General features: G+C 32.8%; 1 protein-coding gene across 2 annotated transcripts in view; it reads right to left on the reverse strand.

The window, feature by feature from the left end:
* Window positions 1-2426: 2426 nt before the first annotated feature.
* LOC127858844 (prolactin-releasing peptide receptor-like) overlaps window positions 2427-24480 on the reverse strand; it is a 49266-nt gene continuing 27212 nt past the window's right edge. Inside the window, exons 2-4 of one of the 2 annotated variants that reach the window (XM_052396170.1) lie at window positions 23394-23439; window positions 11752-12116; window positions 2427-6045 (exon numbers count right to left, since the gene is read on the reverse strand). In XM_052396170.1, the coding sequence (XP_052252130.1) occupies window positions 4402-5550 (1149 nt within the window). In that variant the 5' untranslated portion in view covers window positions 5551-6045; window positions 11752-12116; window positions 23394-23439 and the 3' untranslated portion in view covers window positions 2427-4401. Of the gene's footprint in view, window positions 6046-8549; window positions 12117-23393; window positions 23440-24480 lie in introns of those variants that run through there. The other variant, XM_052396171.1, reaches the window with a different exon arrangement.

A 24480-nucleotide genomic window follows, 5' to 3' on the forward strand; every position in this document is an offset into this window, starting at 1 on the left:
ATTGTATCGTTATTAGAACCGATTATTTTGCTTTACACAGACAGAATTAAAAACAACTACACACTCTTGTTATTACATCTATAGGATATAAAACCTAACACTGCTGAATTTTAATTCTGAAATGGTAAATCAAATATATATGAAAGTTATATTCTCATACCTATTAATGACATTTCTTTTAAAAGCCCCTAAACGCTTAAAATATGTCTGGTAACATATATTCAGCAAGATATTACATGCTCTTTTTATGTTTTTGTGAGACAATATGTTCAACACATGTTTATGTGCCATGTTAGTTTTCACAAAAATAAAAACGAGCATTTTATATCTCGTTAAATATGTGTTACCATACCACATCTATCGTTGAAATTGTGGCTATCGCTATAATAAACACTCATTTTATGGCTAAACTTTATTTCACGAAATATTTTACGAAATATTCGTTGATTTTGCGTTTTTATGTTACTTTATGCGTTAACATTATTCTGTGCGTTTTATGAGAGTTTCCATTGTAAGCCTATTTAATGGAATAATTACGATTGTCTATATTTTCCAATTTAAAATAAAGCAGTCCGTTAAAGAGTTGGTGTGTATGTGGCATAATAAACTGGTGATATTCAGGATTTTTTTTGCATTTCACCATTCAAAAATTAAAAGTTTTATGACAAGCGTGAATTTGGTTTTGTAACTCTAAAATACAATATCAATCACGTTAAATGATCGTCTTCAGGCATTTTAGGGATATCTTAAATGATTTTAATAACATTTGCATCTTGTTTTTTTATGCATTGTTGTAATGAAATTATGATTCATGATTATCTTATATTAACAGCTAATTTGTCAATGCCCAATGCCCCGTCCAATATTGACAAAATACGTACCCGATTAATGTGTTACAGTAACAAAATTTTAATCTCCTTCTTACATCTTTATTTTAATAATGTGCTCAGTTGTGTATCTTATAAGGTTAGTTAAGACATTAATGCGTGGCCAACTTGTTCTCAGTTATGAAGTATAAGTTGATATAATATAATAACCCGTTTTGCTCGCGTGTGTTTAAATATTACTTCCATACACCCGGTGAGTTACTCATACCAAATCATTATCATAAATCAACTCACGTCGTTTCTGTTTTGATAAGATACGATTTCCCATGTTAAAATGAGCGAACTAAATCTTAGAATTGTGCACAGTATTAGTTAGACGGAAAAATATGTAATATATATTTAAATGTATCGTTTTTGCAGGCGTTCTTTCGAAATATCCTGTACTAGTGTTTAAACTTTTCTATCATATAATCACTATTCTTATGCTGCCAGTTTTTTAACGCAGTGGATCTTTACTCTGTATTTATTGGAAATAGTAAAATAAATACAACTGTCAACTATGAAAAATCATTATAATAAAACTACGTTCGGATAAATTGATTTGACGCCATATAATCATTTCGGATACATTTTGCCTTCCTGATACATTTCGTAAATGTGCGGATAAGATTGGGATTACCATGTGAGTTTCAGATAATAACTAACGGAATCGGCATCTTGTCAGACATATTTACTCTCCGAAGTATCTGTTATATTACGCAAAGTAAACATTGTTTATTTTTCGCAACCATAAACTCCCTAAAGACGTATTCCTAATTAGACGGATTGTTTCATGGTTTATAGTCAATTTAACTTTATGACCCATTTATTGCAATGGTTAATTACTATCCCTATACATAGGAAAATGTAAAGGAAACTATACGATGTAAGTAGTATGTTTGTATATATGTTAAAACGGTAAATTAGATCTAAGTTTTGCAATTGCAGAAACATGATCAGCGAGTGCTGCTGCGGTGTGATTTGTTTTTCAAGTTAAGAGACTTAAATTTGCTTGCACCAGATAGGATTAATGTGAATGGGGCTTTGGACAGGGACAGGGAGTATACGCAATTGTGCACCAAATACAAAACGTAGCGAACTTCGAGGCTTACGTTGTCCTTGCAACTGATGACCTCAATGGGCTCGTGACACGTTGTTCTTAAATCATGGTGGATATGTGTGTCAAATAAAGCTGGATTTTTGCTGTAGCTATCGAAATATTGGAATACTACTCCGGAAACGACCTATGGCATTTGAGCTCCACGGGAGACCATGAACTAACATATAGCTGTCAGGTTCTTGATTGCAATATAATAACGTTACTGGCCTGACAGACATGTACGTGCACTGTATGTATTTATCTTATATACAGGTGTCCAATAAGATATTCTATAGGATTTTTGCGCAATAGGTCCTCTTGATATGTGTTTGTATGTACAATTAATTTCGATATACCATCATTAATAACATAGGTATAGGTAAGATTCTAAATTTAGAGAGACTAACCAGATAACCAACCGACCAACAACAACAATATGTCTCTCCTCCATGCTATATATATATATATATATGTTTATTTATACATTTTTTATATCTTAAAACCACGAAATAAATAATCACATAAAGCACTTTATGTATTTGACGAACTCACTTTCAGAAACGAAAAAGTACTAAGTGGGGGTTTCTGGGTACAAATGCTTGTTCGATTCAGAAAGGGCTTTATTAACCAACAACATGTATTCACTACTACTGCATTATCCTAGTATATGCATTCATAACGGCAACATAACTATAAAAAGGACAATCTTGATTGAAGTGTTGCCTTCGTCCCGTCAGCTAACTTATGTTCATTTATCGCTTTATAGATATTATAGTAAAATATATATAATTAAATAAAATATTTTTTTCTTTTTTGATACAAGTATAAACACACAAATAAATAATATGTATTTGAAAAGCATGTCACATATTTACAGTCATACGATATACATGAACGCAAGAGTGAATGACAAGGACCAAGGAATTCAGAATTCAAAGACGCAAAAAGTGCAAAATACATGATTATATAACGTGAAAATAAAAGTAAAATTCGTTTTAACTGAAAATCCACCGTTCTCACCTGTTTAATATCCAATTATACTAAGGAACGTGTATTGTTTTGTATATTGTTTATTATCTACTATTTAATGTTAGTTAAAGGTAAATCAGCGCAATCACTCAACAGTACACAGTTGTGAATGTATACATATTTGGTTAAAGAACGAGCTTACATATAGGATTTTATAGGTGATTTTACCGCATAGGACTTTGCTCAATGAAAAATATGAAATTGAAACACCCCTGGTCCTGGTCCCTTTGATCACGAATTTACATATTTTATTTCATATGGTAAAACAATGACGGCGAAAAGGTTTAAATAAAACATATGCTAGCATACAATAAGCATACCTCTTAGAACATGTATTATAACATAGCTAAAGTAGTTCAAAACTTGTGCAAGTAATGGAATTATTTTTCGGACGCATTCCACAATGAAATTGAAATGCAATATAACATAGATAAAGAACGGCCAAAAATACCTTAGTACAGACAATAAACATTTTTGAGTACAATGGAATAAAATTGTGATTCGCATCATAAATGTTAAAAGTAGTATTTTAAGAAAAGTAAATTTTCCACAAACTTTTCTCAATTATAATTTACCTCTTATTGCTTCAGTTTAGATGTAGGCAATTAAGAGTTGTTACATAGCAACTTACATGCCATTTCAAATGGATTAAGATGTTTACACCGTTATAAAATGTCCTTTAATAATCTTTACCCGCATAAAGATAAATAATAACATGTTTATTTACCAAGTGGTTTAACAAAACTGTTGTCCAAAAACTATCCAAACTAAACACGTTTGTGATGAAATACACTGACTCGTGTGTTCCACGTCTTTATACAGTATCATCATTACACTACTTAAACATAATTAGTCTATGTATTGTTTTTATTGTAAGTCTCCGTCATATCTGTTCATGTTAAACCGCTTTTATTGTTCTCCTTCATACTTGTAAGACATTCCATCTGAAAAAATCAGTCCCTTGTTCCACATTGTTAATTGTTGAGTCCCTCGAACCCCGTAACACATTCATCACGTAACATCGATGATGCTTGTTTGACGATCCTCAGAGGCAAACGTTTCATCAAGCTCCAGGTATAATACAACTGAAAAACAAGCTCAAAACAGTTTGTATTTTTTCATGTAACCAATTGTTCGGAGACTCATTAAGACAGGAACCAACACAATTGTGTCAATACTTTACTGAAACTGCTGCTTTTAATACGTTTTTAATATATCATAATCTGACTATTAATTGATACATGGACTTTATTAAGATCTTAATCACTGGCAGTCCAAATAGCAAAACCTTCATCTCTTAGGGTACTCATTCAGGCGGAGATGTTCCATCTCAAAACAAAAGTCAGTCATAATTCAATAATCCAAATACATATTTTATTCCTATCACAAATGAGTCTCCAGGTACCCTCAATCGGAGTTATCATGGTCATCCGCAACGTTTAAATGTACCCTCTCAGTTTCTGCTTCAAAATATGCTTTAGTGTTCTTCGCATTTTCATTACCGTTACTCTCCTTTTGTGGCGATTTATTCATCACGACAGACGGGTTGGTTTCCACGTGTGTGTACTGCGTGAAGTTCCCGTTTGCATTCCGATCACTACTCCGTCGATAAAGACATGGTAACACCAGTTTGAATTCCTTTTTAAAATTATCGTTCATCCATGCGTACAGAAACGGATTATAAATAATGGAGCTCATAGCAATAACGTGGGATAAAAGAAAGATCAAAGGAAAATATGGCATTGAATGAAATATGTTATAATATTCGCCGACTAATAAAACCATATTTAATGGTAGCCAACAGCAAACAAAAATTGTCACCATGGCAATCAACATTTTATTAGTTCTCCGCTTACGGCGTATCTCCATTTCATCGCGCTCCCTGGAAACGCTTCCGGATCCTATTCTCGACTTTGACCTTTTCCGAAGGGCGAGTGATACTTTTGAATAGCAGTATGTTATAATGCTACAAGGCACGATATATTGAAGTACCAAACTCGTGACGGTAAAGAACTGTCTTGCCTGGTCCTTGGGCCAATGCTCTTTGCAAGTCTTCGTTCCATTTGTGTCTTCAATGACTTGATATATACCAAGCGGAAGTGAAATGGATATTGAGATTATCCAGATGGCAATAATCATTAGTATGCATACGCATGTTTTCATTCGTGGTTTGAAGGGGTACACGATGACAAAATATCTGTCCACCGCAATTGCGGTTGAAGTCAGGGTCGAGACAAACACGCATATGCACAACGACATAGGCACTATGTGACATAGGCCGTCGCCAAATACCCACGAGTTCATGAAGTATGATAGGGGAGTGAAAGGTACTGCAAGCAAGCATATCATGATGTCTGAAATAGCTAGATTTGTTATAAATATGTTCGTTATGGTCTGCATTGCCTTGTTACGCATCACAATATATACAACCAACGAGTTTCCGCTGAAGCCAATGAAAAACAAGACAACGTAGAGTATGATGAAAACAACCGTCAATGAAGCGGACTCTTTCAAAATGTCTGGCACCGTGGTGCTGTTTGTGCTGTTTGACGACATTGTGTTTCCCAAAAATGAAGTGTTACGTAACAGAATAGTACTAGAATTATAACAGGAATATTTTTAAACAAACACTTTTCATGAATCCATTATAAAATCTACTAACGCAGCTGTTTATACAATATTGTACCTTTTTACACTTAAAGGGTAGGTCGTTTCATCCTCACGATACAATTTGATTAATAATGCTTCTTCAATTATTCACAATGATTGCTGGCATGTGCCGTGTCTAAGACGACACATCGTGTTGACGGCATTTGACGAGTATGGGTTGGTGGGAAGGTCTTTGATGATTACATCGGCGATATCGATCTTTTGTAACAATTTTCCCGATATGCAGACGAGGTATAGGAGAATCTGTCTAAAACATTGGTGTTATTGCCTGAATATATATCCGAATTATAATGTCTCACATTTAATTTGTGGTGCATTATCAGCAATTCCGTCACGCTGGCAGTTTGTCAGACAGTCACAATACTGCGTCTGATTCGGTAACTGAAAGTAATGATAAACGGGAGTTAACAACATGCATTTTGAGGCGTTTCCAGACACAATTCAAACAATGAATCAATATGTGGGCAAGTTCCTTTCCAAAATATAGTAACCGAGTTTTATCTTCTACCTGAAATGCAGTTATGTATAGTATGGATGTTCTTTACAAACATTTTGAAGTATGAATCAATGTGCATAGTCATGCGTTACACATTGGGAATCTAAGCATAACATTATTACACACACACGTGAAATATAACAAATGGCATTGTTCGTTTCCAAAAATCACATTACTATTCATGACTACTTTTAATATTATAATTTCTTTTTTTTTCGAACAAAAAGATTAAATGCTTGTTTGTAGTTGTAACTTGTGATTCAAAGAAATAGAAATACAACGAATCATGTGGAACAACACGATCGTGTTTAATTTCGAAATATTCGTTGATTTTGCGTATTTATGTTACTCTACGCGTAAACATTATTCTGTTCGTTTTATGAGAGTTTCCATTGTAAGCCTATTTAATGGAATAATTACGAATGTCTATATTTTCCGATTTAAAATAAAGCAGTCCGTTAAAGAGTTGGTGTGTATATTGCATAATAAACTGGTGATATTCTGGGTTTTTTTGCATTTCACCATTCAAAAATTAAAAGTTTAATGACAAGCGTGAATTTGTTTTTGTAACTCTAAAATACAATATCAATCACGTTAAATGATTAACTTCAGGCATTTTAGGGATATCTAAAATGATTTTAATAAAATCGGCATCTTGTTTTTATGCATTGTTGTAATGAAATTTTGATTCATGATTATCTTATATTAACATCTAATTTGTCAATGCCCAATGCCCCCTCCAATATTGACAAAATACGTACCCGATTAATGTGTTACAGTAACACAATTTTAATCTCCTTCTTACATCTTTATTTTAATCATGTGCTCAGTTGTATATCTTATGAGGTGTTAGTTAAGACATTAATGCGTGGCCAACTTGTTCTCAGTTATGAAGTATAAGTTGATATAATATAATAACCCGTTTTGCTATAACTTCCATATTCCCGGTGAGTTACTCATACCAAATCATTATCATAAATCAACTCACGTCAATTCTGTTTTGATAAAATACGATTTCCCATGTTAAAATGAGCGAACTAAATCTAAGAATTGTGCACAGTATTAGTTAGAATATGTAATATATATTTAAATGTATCCTTTTGCAGGCGTTCTTTCGAAATATACTGTACAAGTGTTTCAACTTTTCTATCATATAATCACTATTCTTATGCTGCCAGTTTTTAAACGCAGTAGATCTCTTTATTCTGTATTTATTGAAAATGGTAAAATAAATACAACTGTCAATTATGAAAAATCATTATAATAAAACTACGTTCGGATAAATTGATTTGACGCCATATAATCATTTCGGATACATTTTGCTTTCCTGATACATTTCGTAAATGTGCGGATAAGATTGGGATTACCATGTGAGTTTCAGATAATAACTAACAGAATCGGCATCTTGTCAGACATATTTACTTTCCGAAGTATCTGTTATATTACGCAAAGTAAACATTGTTTATTTTTCGCAAACATAAACTCCCTAAAGACGTATTCCAAATTAGACGGATTGTTTCATGGTTTATAGTCAAGTTAACTAAATGACCTGTTTAGTGCAATGGTTCATTACTATCCCTATACATAGGAAAATGTAAAGGAAACTATACGATGTAAGTAGTATGTTTGTATATATGTTAAAACGGTAAATTAGATCTAAGTTTTGCAATTGCAGAAACATGATCAGCGAGTGCTGCTGCGGTGTGATTTGTTTTTGAAGTTAAAAGACTTAAATTTGCTTGCACCAGATAGGATTAATGTGAATGGGACATTGGACAGGGACAGGGAGTATACGCAATTGTGCACCAAATACAAAACGTAGCGAACTTCGAGGCTTACGTTCTCCTTGCAACTGATGACCTCAATCGGCTCGTGACACATTGTTCTTAAATCATGGTGGATATGTGTGTCAAATAAAGCTGAATTTTCGCAGTATCTATCGAAATATTGGAGTACTATCCCGGACACGACCTATGGCATTTGAGCTCCACGGGAGACCATGAACTTACATATAGCTGTCAGGTTCTTGATTGCAATACAATAACGTTATTGGCCTGACAGACATGTATGTGCACTGTATGTATTTATCTTATATACAAGTGTCCAATAAGATTTCCAATAGGATTTTTGCGCAATAGGTCCTCTTGATATCTGTATGTCTGTTCCCTTAATTTCGATATACCATCATTAATAATATAGGCATAGGTAAGATTCTAAATTTGGAGAGACTAACCAAATAACCAACCGACCAACAACAACAATATGTCTCTCCTCCATAATATATATATATATATATATATATATATATATATATATATATATATATATATATATATATATATATATATGTTTATTTATACATTTTTATATCTTCAAACTACGAAATAAATAATCACATAAAGCACTTTATGTATTTGACGAACTCACTTTCAGAAACGAAACAGTACTAAGTGGGGGTTTCTGGGTACAAATGCTTGTTCGATTCAGAAAGGGCTTTATTAACCAACAACATGTATTCACTAACACTACATTATCCTCGTATATGCATTCATTACGGCAACATAACTATAAAAATGACAAGCTTGATTGAAGTGTTGCCTTAATCCCGTCAGCTAACTTATGTTCATTTATCGCTTAATAGATATTATAGTAAAATATATATAATTAAATAAAATATTTTTTCTTTTTTGATACAAGTATAAACACACAAATACATAATATTTATATGAATAGCATGTCACATATTTACAGTCATACGATATACATGAACGCAAGAGTGAATGACAAGGACCAAGGAATTCAGATTTCAAAGACGCAAAAATTGCAAAATACATGATTATATAACGTGAAAATAAAACAAAAATTCGTTTTAATTGAAAATCCATCGTTCTCACCTGTTTAATATCCAATTATACCAAGGAACGTGCATTGTTTTGTATATTGTTTATTATCTACTATTTTATGTTAGTTAAAGGTAAATCAACGCAATCACTCAACAGTACACAGTTGTGAATATATACATATTTAGTTAAAGAACGAATTACATATAGGATTTTATAGGTGATTTCACCGCATAGGACTTTGTTCAATGAACAATATGAAATTGAAACATCCCTGGTCCTGGTCCCTTTGATCACGAATGTACATATTTCATTTCACATGGTAAAACAATGACGGCGAAAAGGGATTAAATAAAACATATGCTAGCATACAATAAGCATACCTCTTAGAACATGTATTATAACATAACTAAAGTAGTTCAAAACTTGTGCTAGTAATGGAGTTAATTTCGGACGCATTCCACAATAATATTGAAATGCTATATAACATAGATAAAGAACAACCAAAAATACCTTAGTACAGGCAATAAACATTTTGAGAACAATGGAATAAAATTGTGATTCGCATCAAAAATGTAAAAAATAGTATTTTAAGAAAAGTAAAATTTCCACAAACTTTTCTCAAATATAATTTTCCTCTTATTGCTTCAGTTTAGATGTAGGCAATTTAGAGTTGTTACATAGCAATTTACATGCCATTTCAAATGGATTAAGATGTTTACACCATTATAAAATGTCCTTTAATAATCTTTACCCGCATAAAGATAAATAATAACATGTTTATTTACCAAGTGGTTTAACAAAACTATTGTCCAAAAACTATCCAAACGTAACACGTTTATGATGAAATACACTGACTCGTGTGTTCCACGACGTCTTTAAACAGTATCATCATTACACTACTTAAATATAATTAGTCTATGTATTGTTTTTATTGTAAGTCTCCGTCATATCTGTTCATGTTAAACCCCTTTTATTGCTCTCCTACATACTCGTTAGACATTCCATCTGAAAAAATCAGTCCCTTGTTCCATATTGTTAATTGTTGAGTCCCTCGAACCCCATAACACATTCATCATGTAACATCGATGATGCTTGTTTGACGATCCTCTGAGGCAAACGTTTAATCAAGCTCCAGGTATAATACAACTGAAAAACAAGCTCTAAACAGTTTGTATTTTTTTCATGTAACCAATTGTTCGGAGACTCATTAAGATAGGAACCAACACAATTGTGTCAAAACTTTACTGAAACTGCTGCTTTGTATACGTGTTTAAAATATCATAATCTGACTATTAATTGATACATGGACTTTATTAAAATCTTAATCACTGGCAGTCCAAACAGCAAAACCTTCATCTCTTAGGGTACTTATTCAGTCGGAGATGTGCCATCTCAAAACAAAAGTCAGTCAAAATTCAATAATCCAAATACATATTTTATTCCTATCACAAATGAGTCTCCAGGTACCCTCAATCGGAGTTATCATGATCATCCGCAACGTTTAAATGTACCCTCTCAGTTTCTGCTTCAAAATATGCTTTAGTGTTCTTCGCATTTTCATTACCGTTACTCTCCTTTTGTGGCGATTTATTCATCACGACAGACGGGTTGGTTTCCACGTGTGTGTACTGCGTGAAGTTCCCGTTTGCATTCCGATCACTACTCCGTCGATAAAGACATGGTAACACCAGTTTGAATTCCTTTTTAAAATTATCGTTCATCCATGCGTACAGAAACGGATTATAAATAATGGAGCTCATAGCAATAACGTGCGATAAAAAAAAGATCAAAGAAAAATATGGCTTTAATTGAAATATGTTATAATATTCGCTGGCTAATAACACCATATTTAATGGTAGCCAACAGCAAACAAAAATTGTCACCATGGCAATCAACATTTTATTAGTTCTCCGCTTACGGCGTATCTCCATTTCATCGCGCTCCCTGGAAACGCTTCCGGATCCTATTCTCGACTTTGACCTTTTCCGAAGGGCAAGTGATACTTTTGAATAGCAGTATGTTATAATGCTACAAGGCACGATATATTGAAGTACCAAACTCGTGACGGTAAAGAACTGTCTTGCCTGGTCCTTGGGCCAATGCTCTTTGCAAGTCTTCGTTCCATTTGTGTCTTCATTGACTTGATATATACCAAGCGGAAGTGAAATGGATATTGAGATTATCCAGATGGCAATAATCATTAGTATGCATACGCATGTTTTCATTCGTGGTTTGAAGGGGTACACGATGACAAAATATCTGTCCACCGCAATTGCGGTTGAAGTCAGGGTCGAGACAAACACGCATATGCACAACGACATAGGCACTATGTGACATAGGCCGTCGCCAAATACCCACGAGTTCATGAAGTATGATAGGGGAGTGAAAGGTACTGCAAGCAAGCATATCATGATGTCTGAAATAGCTAGATTTGTTATAAATATGTTCGTAATGGTCTGCATTGCCTTGTTACGCATCACAATATATACAACCAACGAGTTTCCGCTGAAGCCAATGAAAAACAAGACAACGTAGAGTATGATGAAAACAACCGTCAATGAAGCGGACTCTTTCAAAATGTCTGGCACCGTGGTGCTGTTTGTGCTGTTTGACGACATTGTGTTTCCCAAAAATGAAGTGTTACGTAACAGAATAGTACTAGAATTATAACAGGAATATTTTTAAACAAACACTTTTCATGAATCCATTATAAAATCTACTAACGCAGCTGTTTATACAATATTGTACCTTTTTACACTTAAAGGGTTGGTCGTTTCATCCTCACGATACAATTTGATTAATAATGCTTCTTCAATTATTCACAATGATTGCTGGCATGTGCCGTGTCTAAGACGACACATCGTGTTGACGGCATTTAACGAGTATGGGTTGGTGTGAAGGTCTTTGATGATTACATCGGCGATATCGATCTTTTGTAACAATTTTCCCGATTTGCAGACGAGGTAGAGGAGAATCTGTCTAAAATATTGGTGTTATTGCCTGAATATATATCCGAATTATAATGTCTCACATTTCATTTGTGGTGAACTATCAGCAATTCCGTCACGCTGGCAGTTTGTCAGACAGTCACAATACTGCGTCTGATTCGTTAACTGAAAGTAATGATAAACGGGAGTTAACAACATGCATTTTGAGGCGTTTCCAGACACAATTCAAACAATGAATCAGTATGTGGGCAAGTTCCTTTCCAAAATATAGTAACCGAGTTTTATCTTCTACCTGAAATGCAGTTATGTATAGTATGGATGTTCTTTACAAACATTTTGAAGTATGAATCAATGTGCATAGTCATGCGTTACACATTGGGAATCTAAGCATAACATTATAACACACACACGTGAACTATAACAAATGGCATTGTTCGTTTCCAAAAATCACATTACTATTCATGACTACTTTTAATATTATAATTCCTTTTTTTCGAACAAAAGGATTAAAATGCTTGTTTGTAGTTGTAACTTGTGATTCAGAGAAATGGAAATACAACGAATCATGTGGAACAACACGATCGTGTTTAATTTTACTTATAGCAAGACTCTAAACAACGGGAGCGAATGGGGTCTTTTAGAGGCAAATACACCTTTGTACTTCATAAAACATATGTCGTCGTTGATGCTCGATAGAATCGCATCATTAAGATGATACTCATGCGTAGCCACAACATGAATGAGATAATCGAAAACTCCATTTACATTCAAAAACTCCATTTATATTGAGCTCTGCTTGTAGGGAGCACTGACTTTTACGCAATGATTACGTACGCTCGAAGTGCGATTCGCATGACCCTAAATCACTTTATTGGTTGAGTTAAAAGAATTTCGGACCGTCATCACTGCTTATATTTAACTCTAAGTAGCAGTTTTAGCAGAGTGATGATTCATGACATGCTACCTAATATATAAGTAAATGGCCTCAGTGCCTATATGAGAACATACATGAACTTCTATAAGCTTTAGATCAACTGCTTCGCTACAAATAGCGTTAGTTAAAATTGTTTAAGCTCGTATACTATGCGAGATCCGGCGGTTGGATGACTCGAAAACTGAAATCTATATGGTCATATAGACTCTTCGCATCAGACATATCGAATTAGTTTCACATTTATCTTTAATATGTATACAAATTCCCAATTATATTCCAAAGTGATAAAAATTGTTTAGGTAATATGTTTAATTAGTTCAGTACATACATGTGTATGAATTGTCGGCTTTCTTGAACAGTACTCAACAGCGAATTCTGCATATCTGATTTACTTAGAAGAGTGTGTTATATCTGGTAAAAAGTTTGATTGGAAATATAAGTGCCATTATCATTGAGATGATCGGTACAAGAAGTGCCCATACAAATTTGGTATCCGACTCTTTAAACATTAAAAATTTCTCAAATACGTAAGTAAACTAAAAAATAACATGTTGTAGCATTAAGGGATATATTGATCTTTTATTTCGTAAACTAAGCAAGTTCTTGGTTTATTTCCAAATATTTTTATTTAGTTGAAATATGTACTGATCACCCAATTCATGAAGATTATCGATCGAATTTTATCGTTTTTTATTTAATATATAATCAACCAAAAATGCCCCGTGTCTGAAAAACAAATGAACAGAACATAAATGCGAAAAAACTGAAAAACTCCCCTCTAGCGCGTGTCTTTTATTGCTCTCTGTTATCGAAGAACCATCTGCTATCAAAGTATCCGCATTACCGGCGTGATGACTAGATATTGATAAGTTCATAGTTTTCCGCGGGGATATAACATCAATTGTTAGCTTGTATGCTTATAAGTTTACGTGTTACATCTTATAAATCAGTATGCATATATAATTTATGTATGCAAAAAATAAAAACAATATACATGTAGCTTGATCGATATATATTTTATTGGCATTGAAGTTTGTAACAAATGGTTCAGAATAATACATAGGTTGAATGAATTTCGGATAATTCTCACTTTTAATAATGTTTTGTCATATATTTAGATTTGTATTCACAATACCAAAACATTATGACAAATGCGAAGAAAAAATATAAAAAAGAACGTCGTACACAGTAGCATATAATGGGAAATACGAATATTGATGTTTATGTCTAATTATTTTAATTGATTGTTTACCGTAAAGGGATGTTACTGTTAGAAAACAAGTACAAGAGTAAAATGTACCTCTCATTATAGCATTATATGCTCTTAACTTCTTCGTAAGATGGAAATTTTATTCATCTAACTGTAGTATATAGAACGAATTCAAGTACCTTAACAATTGAGTTTTGTTGCAAAAGCAAAGTAATGTATAAGAGTTTTAATTATTTGAGTAAGTAGATTAAAGACATGAGTCCTCCTTTGCAATGCCTGTGCTAAAATGAAATATGATATCTTATTAAATAATAGTATCTGTGATAACTGTAGGATTTGCCGAAGCAGCTGTTAAATGGAATCATTAACAACAGCACGCATTCCAAAGAAATGATGTTTTAGTGCGGTGATGTGTTTGTATTGTTTATCACACAGCTTTTGATTTTGTTCGAACCATTAAATGCAAATCTCAATGAGAAAGGAATACTGTTTATGAAAAATCCTTACACCATTACCATTACAATTGCACTAACTGCTTGAGATGCGTTGTGTTTGTTTTTTGTTTTAATTCATGATGCCCAAGGTTTTTAGATGAATTCAACATCAGAAATTTAATCGCATGAAGTACTTTCTACAGTATAAGTGTAAAAGTTTGTTAACAGGACAGGAACAATCTAAACACAAAAGAGGAACTCAAACATGTGTTATTATGCGCGGAGTTTAAACATTATGTAGGCAGCTAAACAAACAGATGAGTCGATAGTGTTATCAATTGTGTGAACATCACAAGAACATTATCAATTAACGACACTACAATGTCAACAGATGCGGTTTCTCCGCGGGCCTGATAATGTTCTAGCACAATCAATATACAAACCACAAAATAAATAAGTCCGAAATTATATTTCGCAGTCCATAATTGATTACCACGTCACTTAAAAGGGACAAGTATTGAAACATGAAAGCAGCTGACATGACAGTTTCCGTAAAACCGCAAAATTTACTGTAATGGAACAATACAGAAAACCCGTTAATATGACGTTACTGTTTCTGAAATCAGCGTCGAAAACTGTTCTCGTAAAATATATAAAAAGATAACAGTGTTTTTATATTGTTTTATTAAATATCTATAAGTACAGCATATATACTTATATATTTTATCAATGTCAAAACAGAGGAACAGACAAACAAATTTTGCATTTAAATCAATACCAGATTAGCATTGAAATTGAGATATTTATTTTGTTTATTTTTACAAATAATGTTACAATAGTCACTATTACACAGCAAATTAAACTTTAACAAGCGATGCGTTTGTCAAACACTATGTCCCCATATATTTAACATTTGACCTTGAAGGATGACTTTGACCTTTCACCACTCAAAATGTGCAGCTCCATGAGATACACATGCATGCCAAATATCAAGTTGCTATCTTCAATATTGCAAAAGTGTACATTAAATGAGCGATTGTTACCCATATATTTGACCGTTGACCTTGAAGGCTGACCTTGACCTTAATCTTTCACCACTCAAAATGTGCAGCTCCATGAGATACACATGCATGCCAAATATGAGGTCTAGTCTATCTTCAATATTGCAAAAGTCATGGCAAATGTTAAAATTGGCGCAAACAAAGCAACAAAGCAACAAACCAACAAACAGGGTAAAACAATATGCCACCCACTATAGTGGTGGGGGACGTGAAAATGTTGAAAGTATATTTACACTATATGTGTAAGGATAAAAGTGGCATTATTGTATGACTTAACATACTTTAAACTGTTCACGTGTACTGGAAAGTCCAGTACTTTTCTTCATCCTTTTCTTGGGATTCTCATAAAAAAAGCAGATTACTGCAGAATATATAAAATAAAAGCATACTTTTAGAAGTCATGTGTAATTCTTCAACAACGTTTTTTGTAAAGTTGAAACGAAAGCAAAACGATAGCTTGTTTTTTTACTAGTAATTAGTAAATTGTTAAAAGTGTATAAAACTCAGTAGTGTCTGCAGAAAATCCAGACAACAAACGCATTCGGGCAGTTAGGAGAGCAGCTTCATCGACCAGCTGAACAGAATAATTGGCTGCTAGTCTGCATGCTCTGAAATGATTGTTGAAACCGTATTATAATTGCAGTTTATTGCTCAAAAGAGTATAGCAGAAATGCATACAAAGTTTTTCACAAAGGATTCATTGAATTGGTAAGGGATATATCACATAACGTTCAAAAGCTTAACCAAGAATGTGTACGATCAACAAAGGTCATAACTCATTTGTTAACTCAGGAAACACGTAATTTTATTCAAAGTATATATTAAAAACGAGAATTCAGTTTGGCAGTAAAACTTGCCTCATTTTTAAAACACATTAAATGCCACATGCATTTAGTAAACGATACGTTATGGTCCATAAGCATTTAATTTAAGGTATTGGCCCTATAACATATGTGACGTAATGCCAGAATAAACAGTTCAAGCATTTAAAGGGTCTCACCAAGGTAAGTCTAAGCCGCATAGGGCATAGCTTACTGCAGCAAAGAAATCAGGATTGTTTACTTCCTAAACGGAATATTGAAATGACCCTGAAGCATTTTAATTCAATTAACATCTTAAATATAAGAACATTATGCAAAATGTTGATGAAACAACAATTGCACTGTTGACAGATAAGCAAACATGACATACAATTTTGAACAGATATTTAGTTATAACAATCAGACTTCTATTGGCAAGATTAAATCATTAGATTATATGTAGTCATAACACATGCAACACCAGGATCGTCTTGAAAAGTTAAAAATAAATTTACCTTGTTTTGTATAACAGATCTCAAAATGATGGTGCCCATGCTCTTTCTTTCCGGAAAATTCGTTTATAGACTGCACTGTTTTACTACATTATGGCATATGCCGGTTACGATTTATCCTTAAAACAAATATTTATTATTTTTTCTGCTAATATATTTATTGCATCACTTCCAGTCGTGAAATACAAGACGACAGAAAAGTTAGTCACTTAATTTTCTTGCTTTTATCCTATGTAGATACAGTCGTTTGTAACTAATATAATTAAAATTAGCTTGCGCCTCTAGTTATTTGTAATATGTGATAAAATATAGCGTAATCGCTGCAATCGTATTATTCCAATACTATTAAACCAAATCATCATAAAATAACACGTATACCATTATATTACACACGATTTTTTACGATTCAATTTTAGATAAAAACAGTTTAACTCCGAATGTCCTTTTTCCTGAACCCCAATACATAATATCCATTTAATCATATACAAATCGAGTGACTGATTCCTGTGATGTAGCATGGTAAAACTGCTCGGACTCTGATCGTAATTTGTACATATTGTTCTTTTTTACAAAACAACCATTAAAACAATAAAACTTGAAATGTTATAATTAAAGTTAATACATAGTACATAATACATGATGCAAAACAACTGATGGATCGGTTCACCATATTTTGAACCTTTTGCTTTATCTATACGATCTACAATCGTACAACAACGGTCAAGTAAGAAAACATATCTATGTGTGCAGCTAGGATGTAGATAGCAGCTTCATTGTCATAAAAAGCATGAAACACTCTCTTACGATGTTTTCTAATTCATTCTTGCAAATGTAATAAACTTTTAAAATTAAGTACATATAAGCAATTGCATAAATATCTTCGTATTCATTTAATTTAATTTTGCAATTTAATATTAGACGCCTTCTTGTTTCCTAAACGTGTCTGAAATTGACCACTTCAAATTATTCCAAACAGATATTTAAAATTGCACAAGTATGCAAGAAATACTTTTATTGTCTACTTGATTCATGTTTGCGTGTCTTTGGTGAAATATGTATAAAAGCAATAACAATTATAATTTTGTTTCCCTACAATTGTAATTTTCTCGCCTAACACGCAATCTGTCTGAAAGCACAATTAGAAATAAATAAATGATACAAAATTCCTGCTGGAACGTCACTCGCAATTCGATAGCTTTCATATACACATTTTGAGGGATTTGTTAAGTTATTTCCCATAGACATTTTAATACCAAGATTATCATGGGGTGGAAACTAGTATTCTAACAGTATCGGTGGAGAATTGATTCTTTAAACAGATTATCAAGATAGAACGGAGATTGTTTTCGTCTAATTGGGTAAACTAACAAATGTACAGTTAAGTTAAGTTAATGATTATTTAGTATCCCCTAGATCTGACTATAGATACTTTGCTTCCAATATAAAGTAATTTGAATAATTACTCGCGCATTTCGTGTGCTGAATGTTCACATTAAGGGGGATATAGTTCTTAATTAGTCTGGTTTCTTCGTGTATTCCCACATCCGATTTATGACGGTAAAACGATTCTCATTAAGGCTAACGCAATGAATAGCTGAAATTAAACCCATACTTATAGTATAAACGTATATTTAATTCTATACTCGTTCGTTTTATGCAACAATCATATTGGTCGTGGTCTCGACGGGAGGAAGCAGGTGGCATCGTCTTTTTTTTCTACCGTAGGCAATATATCGATTAAATTATCCTTACCCATAAATCGTATTACGCAATCAAGAGTGTTATTACTTTGTTGTTGATATAGTATTTGCTAACACAACCGATGTGATTTGAATTCACCAATTCAATTAACTTATATTTGTGCATATCTTATGCCATAAAACTGAATAATCGCCATCTATGAATACGAGTATTTTCTTAGAAGTTCCTATGTCCATATAATGGGAAACTAGTGTCGTTGCAATCGTGAATCTAATTATGGGCGATGAATCGATGTATTGCAACCATACAAATATATTACAACTTATATAGCTTCTTCGCATAAGGATTCGCTCGATTTAATAGTGAAAGTATTGTTTGAACGCATTATCGTGTACGCACTAAATTAGTAAAGCATCGTTGACGAATTGATTATAAAGTATACTATGTTTTAAAACATTCTAATATAAAAACAATACATACACTTTCGATATTTTAACATCATTGTTGTCTTGCGCATAAATTGTATAACATTATTTTAACAAAAGCAGGTATGCAAAATATCTTCATTCGAAATCATTGCGCAGGTGAAAATCACCGTTCTCCTTTTTTGCGGGAAATCATACACAGCTTTATGTCGGTCGTCTTAGTACATATTTGATATAATTTGAAAGTCATTTTACGAGATGTTTCTTTATGACGAAATGTCATACGCGATACTATGCATGCCATACTTAGTCTGAATTCGTCCCGACATTACTTGTGATCGGCATAATATTCACAATTATGCTTCTGTGATATCGCAACTATAATACACGCATTTTTTCATAGTTATTGTACTGGTAATGGAGCATGTGTTACAACATGCCATAAGTGTTTTAATAATTACTTTTGATGTGTAAAAATAAACTGATGAGAATGCTGCTAAGGTTATTAAGCAATACATATAACGCGACTATGTTGCTTTTGAAAACACGATTTCTTATGAATTACTTCTCGATTTATTATTTCAACGGTGACCTTTACGTTTACAGATATAAAATGCCTAAATCACTTACTATCTTATTCCTCTCAAGCACTGGCTATCTTAAACAAGTAAAAATGATATTTCATAAAGATGATTCCACGGAATATATATATTAAAATTGTATCAGCTAGACTTGAGGCGTTTAATGGGGATCGTTATCGTAAATGCACAAGCGTCAACATCATAATCAAACTTTAGTCATAGTAGTTACGTCCGATTGCAGTAAACTTCTAAAAACATCCATTTAACGAAATGTTAACGGGAAGTCATTAAGAGTTTAATTGCATGATGGTCATATTTTAAGCTAGCAATTACACCACTTGATCATTCTACATATTGCGTCGGTGATCGGAATCAAGTACTATTATAAACCGGCTGAAATCATATATTGAGCTTAAGTATCCACCGGATATGGTAAAATATCCAAAGTGCAATTTTCTGTTTGTATTTCATTCTTAAGAGGACGTGCAAGTCTATTCCGTTGATAGTTACTTAACAATATCATTACTTGTTCAAACGTCGCAATTTGAATATCCATCCAATAACTTTGTTATGGACAGGTCATCTTTAGTCCTGCTTAAGACAACTGCTATCGAGCTCGAAGATGGTTTATTACATGTTTAAATCGGAACATATAAATATAGTGTTCGTGTTGTATTCATAATTATCGATTCTTTCTTTCATTGCGAAGGGGATTTTGTTTAATGTTTGAACAGGTAACGAATAATGGAAGACGACAACCAAAGACGGACAAAAAGTTCTCTTTGAGCACACTGTTCGTATTATTTTGATTCAGGAGGTCAGACATATTTACAATTATGCAAAATCAAAGAATCTTAAACTGATTGGTATGACCTTACTTTTTATGTTAAACTGTAAAATATTGCACTCGACATCTTTACTTAACGTTTTAAAGTAAACTATATCTTTTTCGTCCATGCTATATTCAAGTTTTGAAGCAGCTGTATACGGCTATTTAATATTGTTTGTGTACCCAAGGGATCGCAAGTTAACTAAATGGTAAAGCCCCACTTCGGGTGCAAGATCACATGTACCCAAACGGTCTGTTTTAAACCTATATATGTACAAAACAACGTTCAGACATTAAACCACAACACATAGATGCAATACAAGCCAGAATAACACAGACTGATATTTTATTTCAAAATAATATGTGTTTGCATCACAAGACAATGATTTCAACATTACGCTGTTCAACTATAATGTTGAGATTAAATATCGCGTGATCTATCGCAACAACAACGAAGTCATGAAGGTAATTTGCATTCATTTGCATAAATCGGCTTAACCAGAGTAACAAATGGCATCCCATTTGTGGAAGAAATTTCTATGGTATTGACAAAAAATCATATTGAAAGTACGGCACCTATCTATATTGTTGCAAACAAATATGCATGCTTTGCAAATACTGGTGTTAAATATGACGGAATAGAGAAGGCTCTGTCTAGCAATATATGATTTTGAAATTCTGAGATAACAAGACACGACAATTGCACAGAGCATTCAAAGATCATTATTCAAAGCATGAGATGTGTTACGCTTCATCTCAACAGGACCATAGAGTTTAATGCGCTTAGGATTTTGGGCCATACTCGCAAGAAAATAATTTCAATCATGCTTATTTCCCACATTTAAAATAGCACGGTCATACATCCCCTGATTGTGCTTAAGACATTGGGAGTTGAGTGAAGCAAAGTGCAATTTAAATACAACCATATTGTGTGTTGAGTTAATTGTCTGCTTAAGCTTTTCTGAATCAAGCTTACCTAAATAATCGATTGTTTGCAATTTCCAAAGTATCTCACTTACCCATTGAATACTTGTACATACATTTAAATAAATATTTGATTAATTTAAAAAAGATCAATTTGGTTGTACAACTTAACTTGTGTTCCTTAAAATTTACCAGTATTTTATTACATTTGTGATAATACTAAAATGATATAGGAACTTGCAAACAGATTGCTCATTATAATATATTCGTAGTTAAATAAGTCATATTTCTACAATTTTATTTTAGCGAATATTTAAAGTTGCTACATCATCGTTTATTTACAAACCTGTCTGATAAAATAATTCACAAAAGCGACATTTGAAAGAGGAACATCATCTCTGAGTATTGCACATTGTTAGTATTTTATTTATTACGAACATGCTTCTTTAAACAAATCTGATATAACAACGCAACTTCTTTAATAAATGCATGTTTTTTCTCGTATTTCACGTTGTTACTTTGTTAAATGAAGCGGTCATTGTGGCGTTAACAGCAATATATTGCGCATTACAATCATATTTATAGTGTAAGATATTAAATAGCTGTGCACTGAAATCGTATTTAATATCGCGTTATCTTTCGCAACAACAACGTTCCTATGAAGGTCATTTGCATACGTTTGCTTAAGTCGGCTTCGCCAGGATCAGAAGAAAAAACGTTCTGTGAGCAATTCATAGCTTCTGGTATTAAAATGTATTTGAAATATATAAAATTCAACATCCATAACGTAGGTATGCAGAACCAACAAGCACGTTATAATGTTAGATGCATGTTCGTGTAAAATGCCATTAACTGAATATATGTGGTTTGATTAAATCAACTGTTTTCTTTATCGAAAAGATATTAATATGTATCTTTATCGGCTCGAATGACATGTTAAATCTCTTTAAACATATATTGCAGAGTTTGTGTTCGCAGAACAGCTTCTGATTACTCAGACTAATACAAATATACTTCACGTCCAATAAGCAAACAGTTTTATTGTTTATAATTAACCATCCATCAATATGGGTGTCTGATTTTATATTCATAAACGTTTTAATCCTATTGATTTCAGAAGTTTTTTTATTAAAAGGTTTAAGTCAATATTGCATACTTAATGATAGGATAAAATCATATAAATATAGGATCTGGCACGAGTTGTTATATCATACCATATTTTATTAAACGAGTTCAGGAATTTTGTTAGTAAGCGAGCCTTTGGCGAGCTTACTAACGAATTTCTTGGACGAGTTTAATAAAATATGGTATAATATGACAACGAGTGTCAGATCTTTTTAATCACATGCTTTTAAATGAGCAAATTTAATAAATATTTACGCAAACATTATGATTAATCCCGAATGTTGTTTACATTTCGTGACGTCATTTGACGTTGCAACGTCATTTCAGCAAAATAATAAAATGCGATTGGTCAATAAACGAAAACTAAGCCAATGAAAACGATTAAAAATGTTGTATTACACATGTGTTATATAAAAAAAGGGTTGTATTACATGGGAAACAGGGTATAGCATGTGATAATTGTTTATATTTTATAAATCAAAACTTTCGACTGGGAGCTATATTCCGACATTGTCTGATCTATCGGGCTGAACACATAAGCAGGACCGACCAACACAACCACTAACTCAACAGATCGACCAGGTATAAGTAAAGTTTGTTTTAAGCAACAACATCAGTTTCAACCTAGTATGATCATTGTGCTATATTTTCTTATATTTTAAAAGCTGGTTCTCCAAACAAATCAACAGTGATAAGATTTTGTATACAATGAATTATGACTTTTCTTGGTTTAAGGGTGTATTTACAAATACCATGCGTAAAAACACTCTGTTCAGGTTGTTACCTTTAAAGAGGCCTCGAACTGCTTTCAGAAACTTTACAAACGAAAGGACTATAGAAACTGGCTTAACAAGAAATTACGATTTGTGCTTTTACAACAGCAGTGGTAACAAGTAAAATAGGTACCTGAACTTCAATGTCCTTGGTCTTTTATACTGTTACAGTCGATTACCTGTAAATAAAGGATTTACGTCCAGTAATTAACATCTTACTTGTTAATAGAAAAATCTAGTAATGGCTTTTGTGAAGTCTTTGTTATTGTATACCGTTATAAAACAGGACAGAAATGTTTGCATGAAGAAAATCAAGCGTTCTCAGACTGTGTAGGAAATAAAGAAGCACGATATGTGAGCAAACATAATAAGGTTTTAATTAAATTATCTCTACAGTAAAAAGTACAATCTTAAACAAAGGTTATTATTCTTATCAGGAATCATGTAGGCTATTTACAGACAATCCAAAACGTGCCGGACCGTCGGACCTGACCGAAGTATATAAGACAGATCCGATTAAAAATGCTATATCGCCGGTTCGAATGTGCGGTAAATAATCAAAGAGAAAAAGGTAATTTATTGCATAGAATTAATCCTAAAAATAAAAGAGAGCTCAAATGAAATATGAGCAGTTACGATTACGTTGTATGTTTGGTTACATTGTGTCTTCTTAAAATGTTATTGCGCATGCGCCCCAAACACTTCCTCCTATGCGACTAAATATATATAACGGTTAAACGAAAACACGTTCTGCAACTAAGATCGTTGTACACGTGGTGTTAACAGTTCGTTACCGATCAAAATAACGCTTAATAGTGCTGTTTTTTTAATAGATCGTTGTGGCAAATTTGTTGACTTTTGTAGTAAAATTCCGAGTTGTCATTTCGCGACCTGGAAATATTAGTCATTGAAATTTTCTGATTACTGATAATTTCTTGGTGCTTTTAAGACTTCTGTTTAAATTTTTTAATTGATGTCAAACATGTGTTCTTTGTTTTAGGTTATTCATTGATTTCTAGCAAGTATAAATGTGACATTTTGTAAAATAATTTATTTACTTTCTCCGGTAACTATCACACTAAACTATCAGTATCTGATCAATATCATTTGTTTTTACAGCAATTTGCATACCAGTATACAATTATTGAATTTTCAATTGAGTAATTGCATTGTTTTGAATTAATTTTGGGGTTATTTTTTATTCAGAATACTGTGTTTTG

Source organism: Dreissena polymorpha, chromosome 14 (genome assembly GCF_020536995.1).
Source record: "Dreissena polymorpha isolate Duluth1 chromosome 14, UMN_Dpol_1.0, whole genome shotgun sequence".
Classification (NCBI taxonomy): domain Eukaryota; kingdom Metazoa; phylum Mollusca; class Bivalvia; order Myida; family Dreissenidae; genus Dreissena; species Dreissena polymorpha.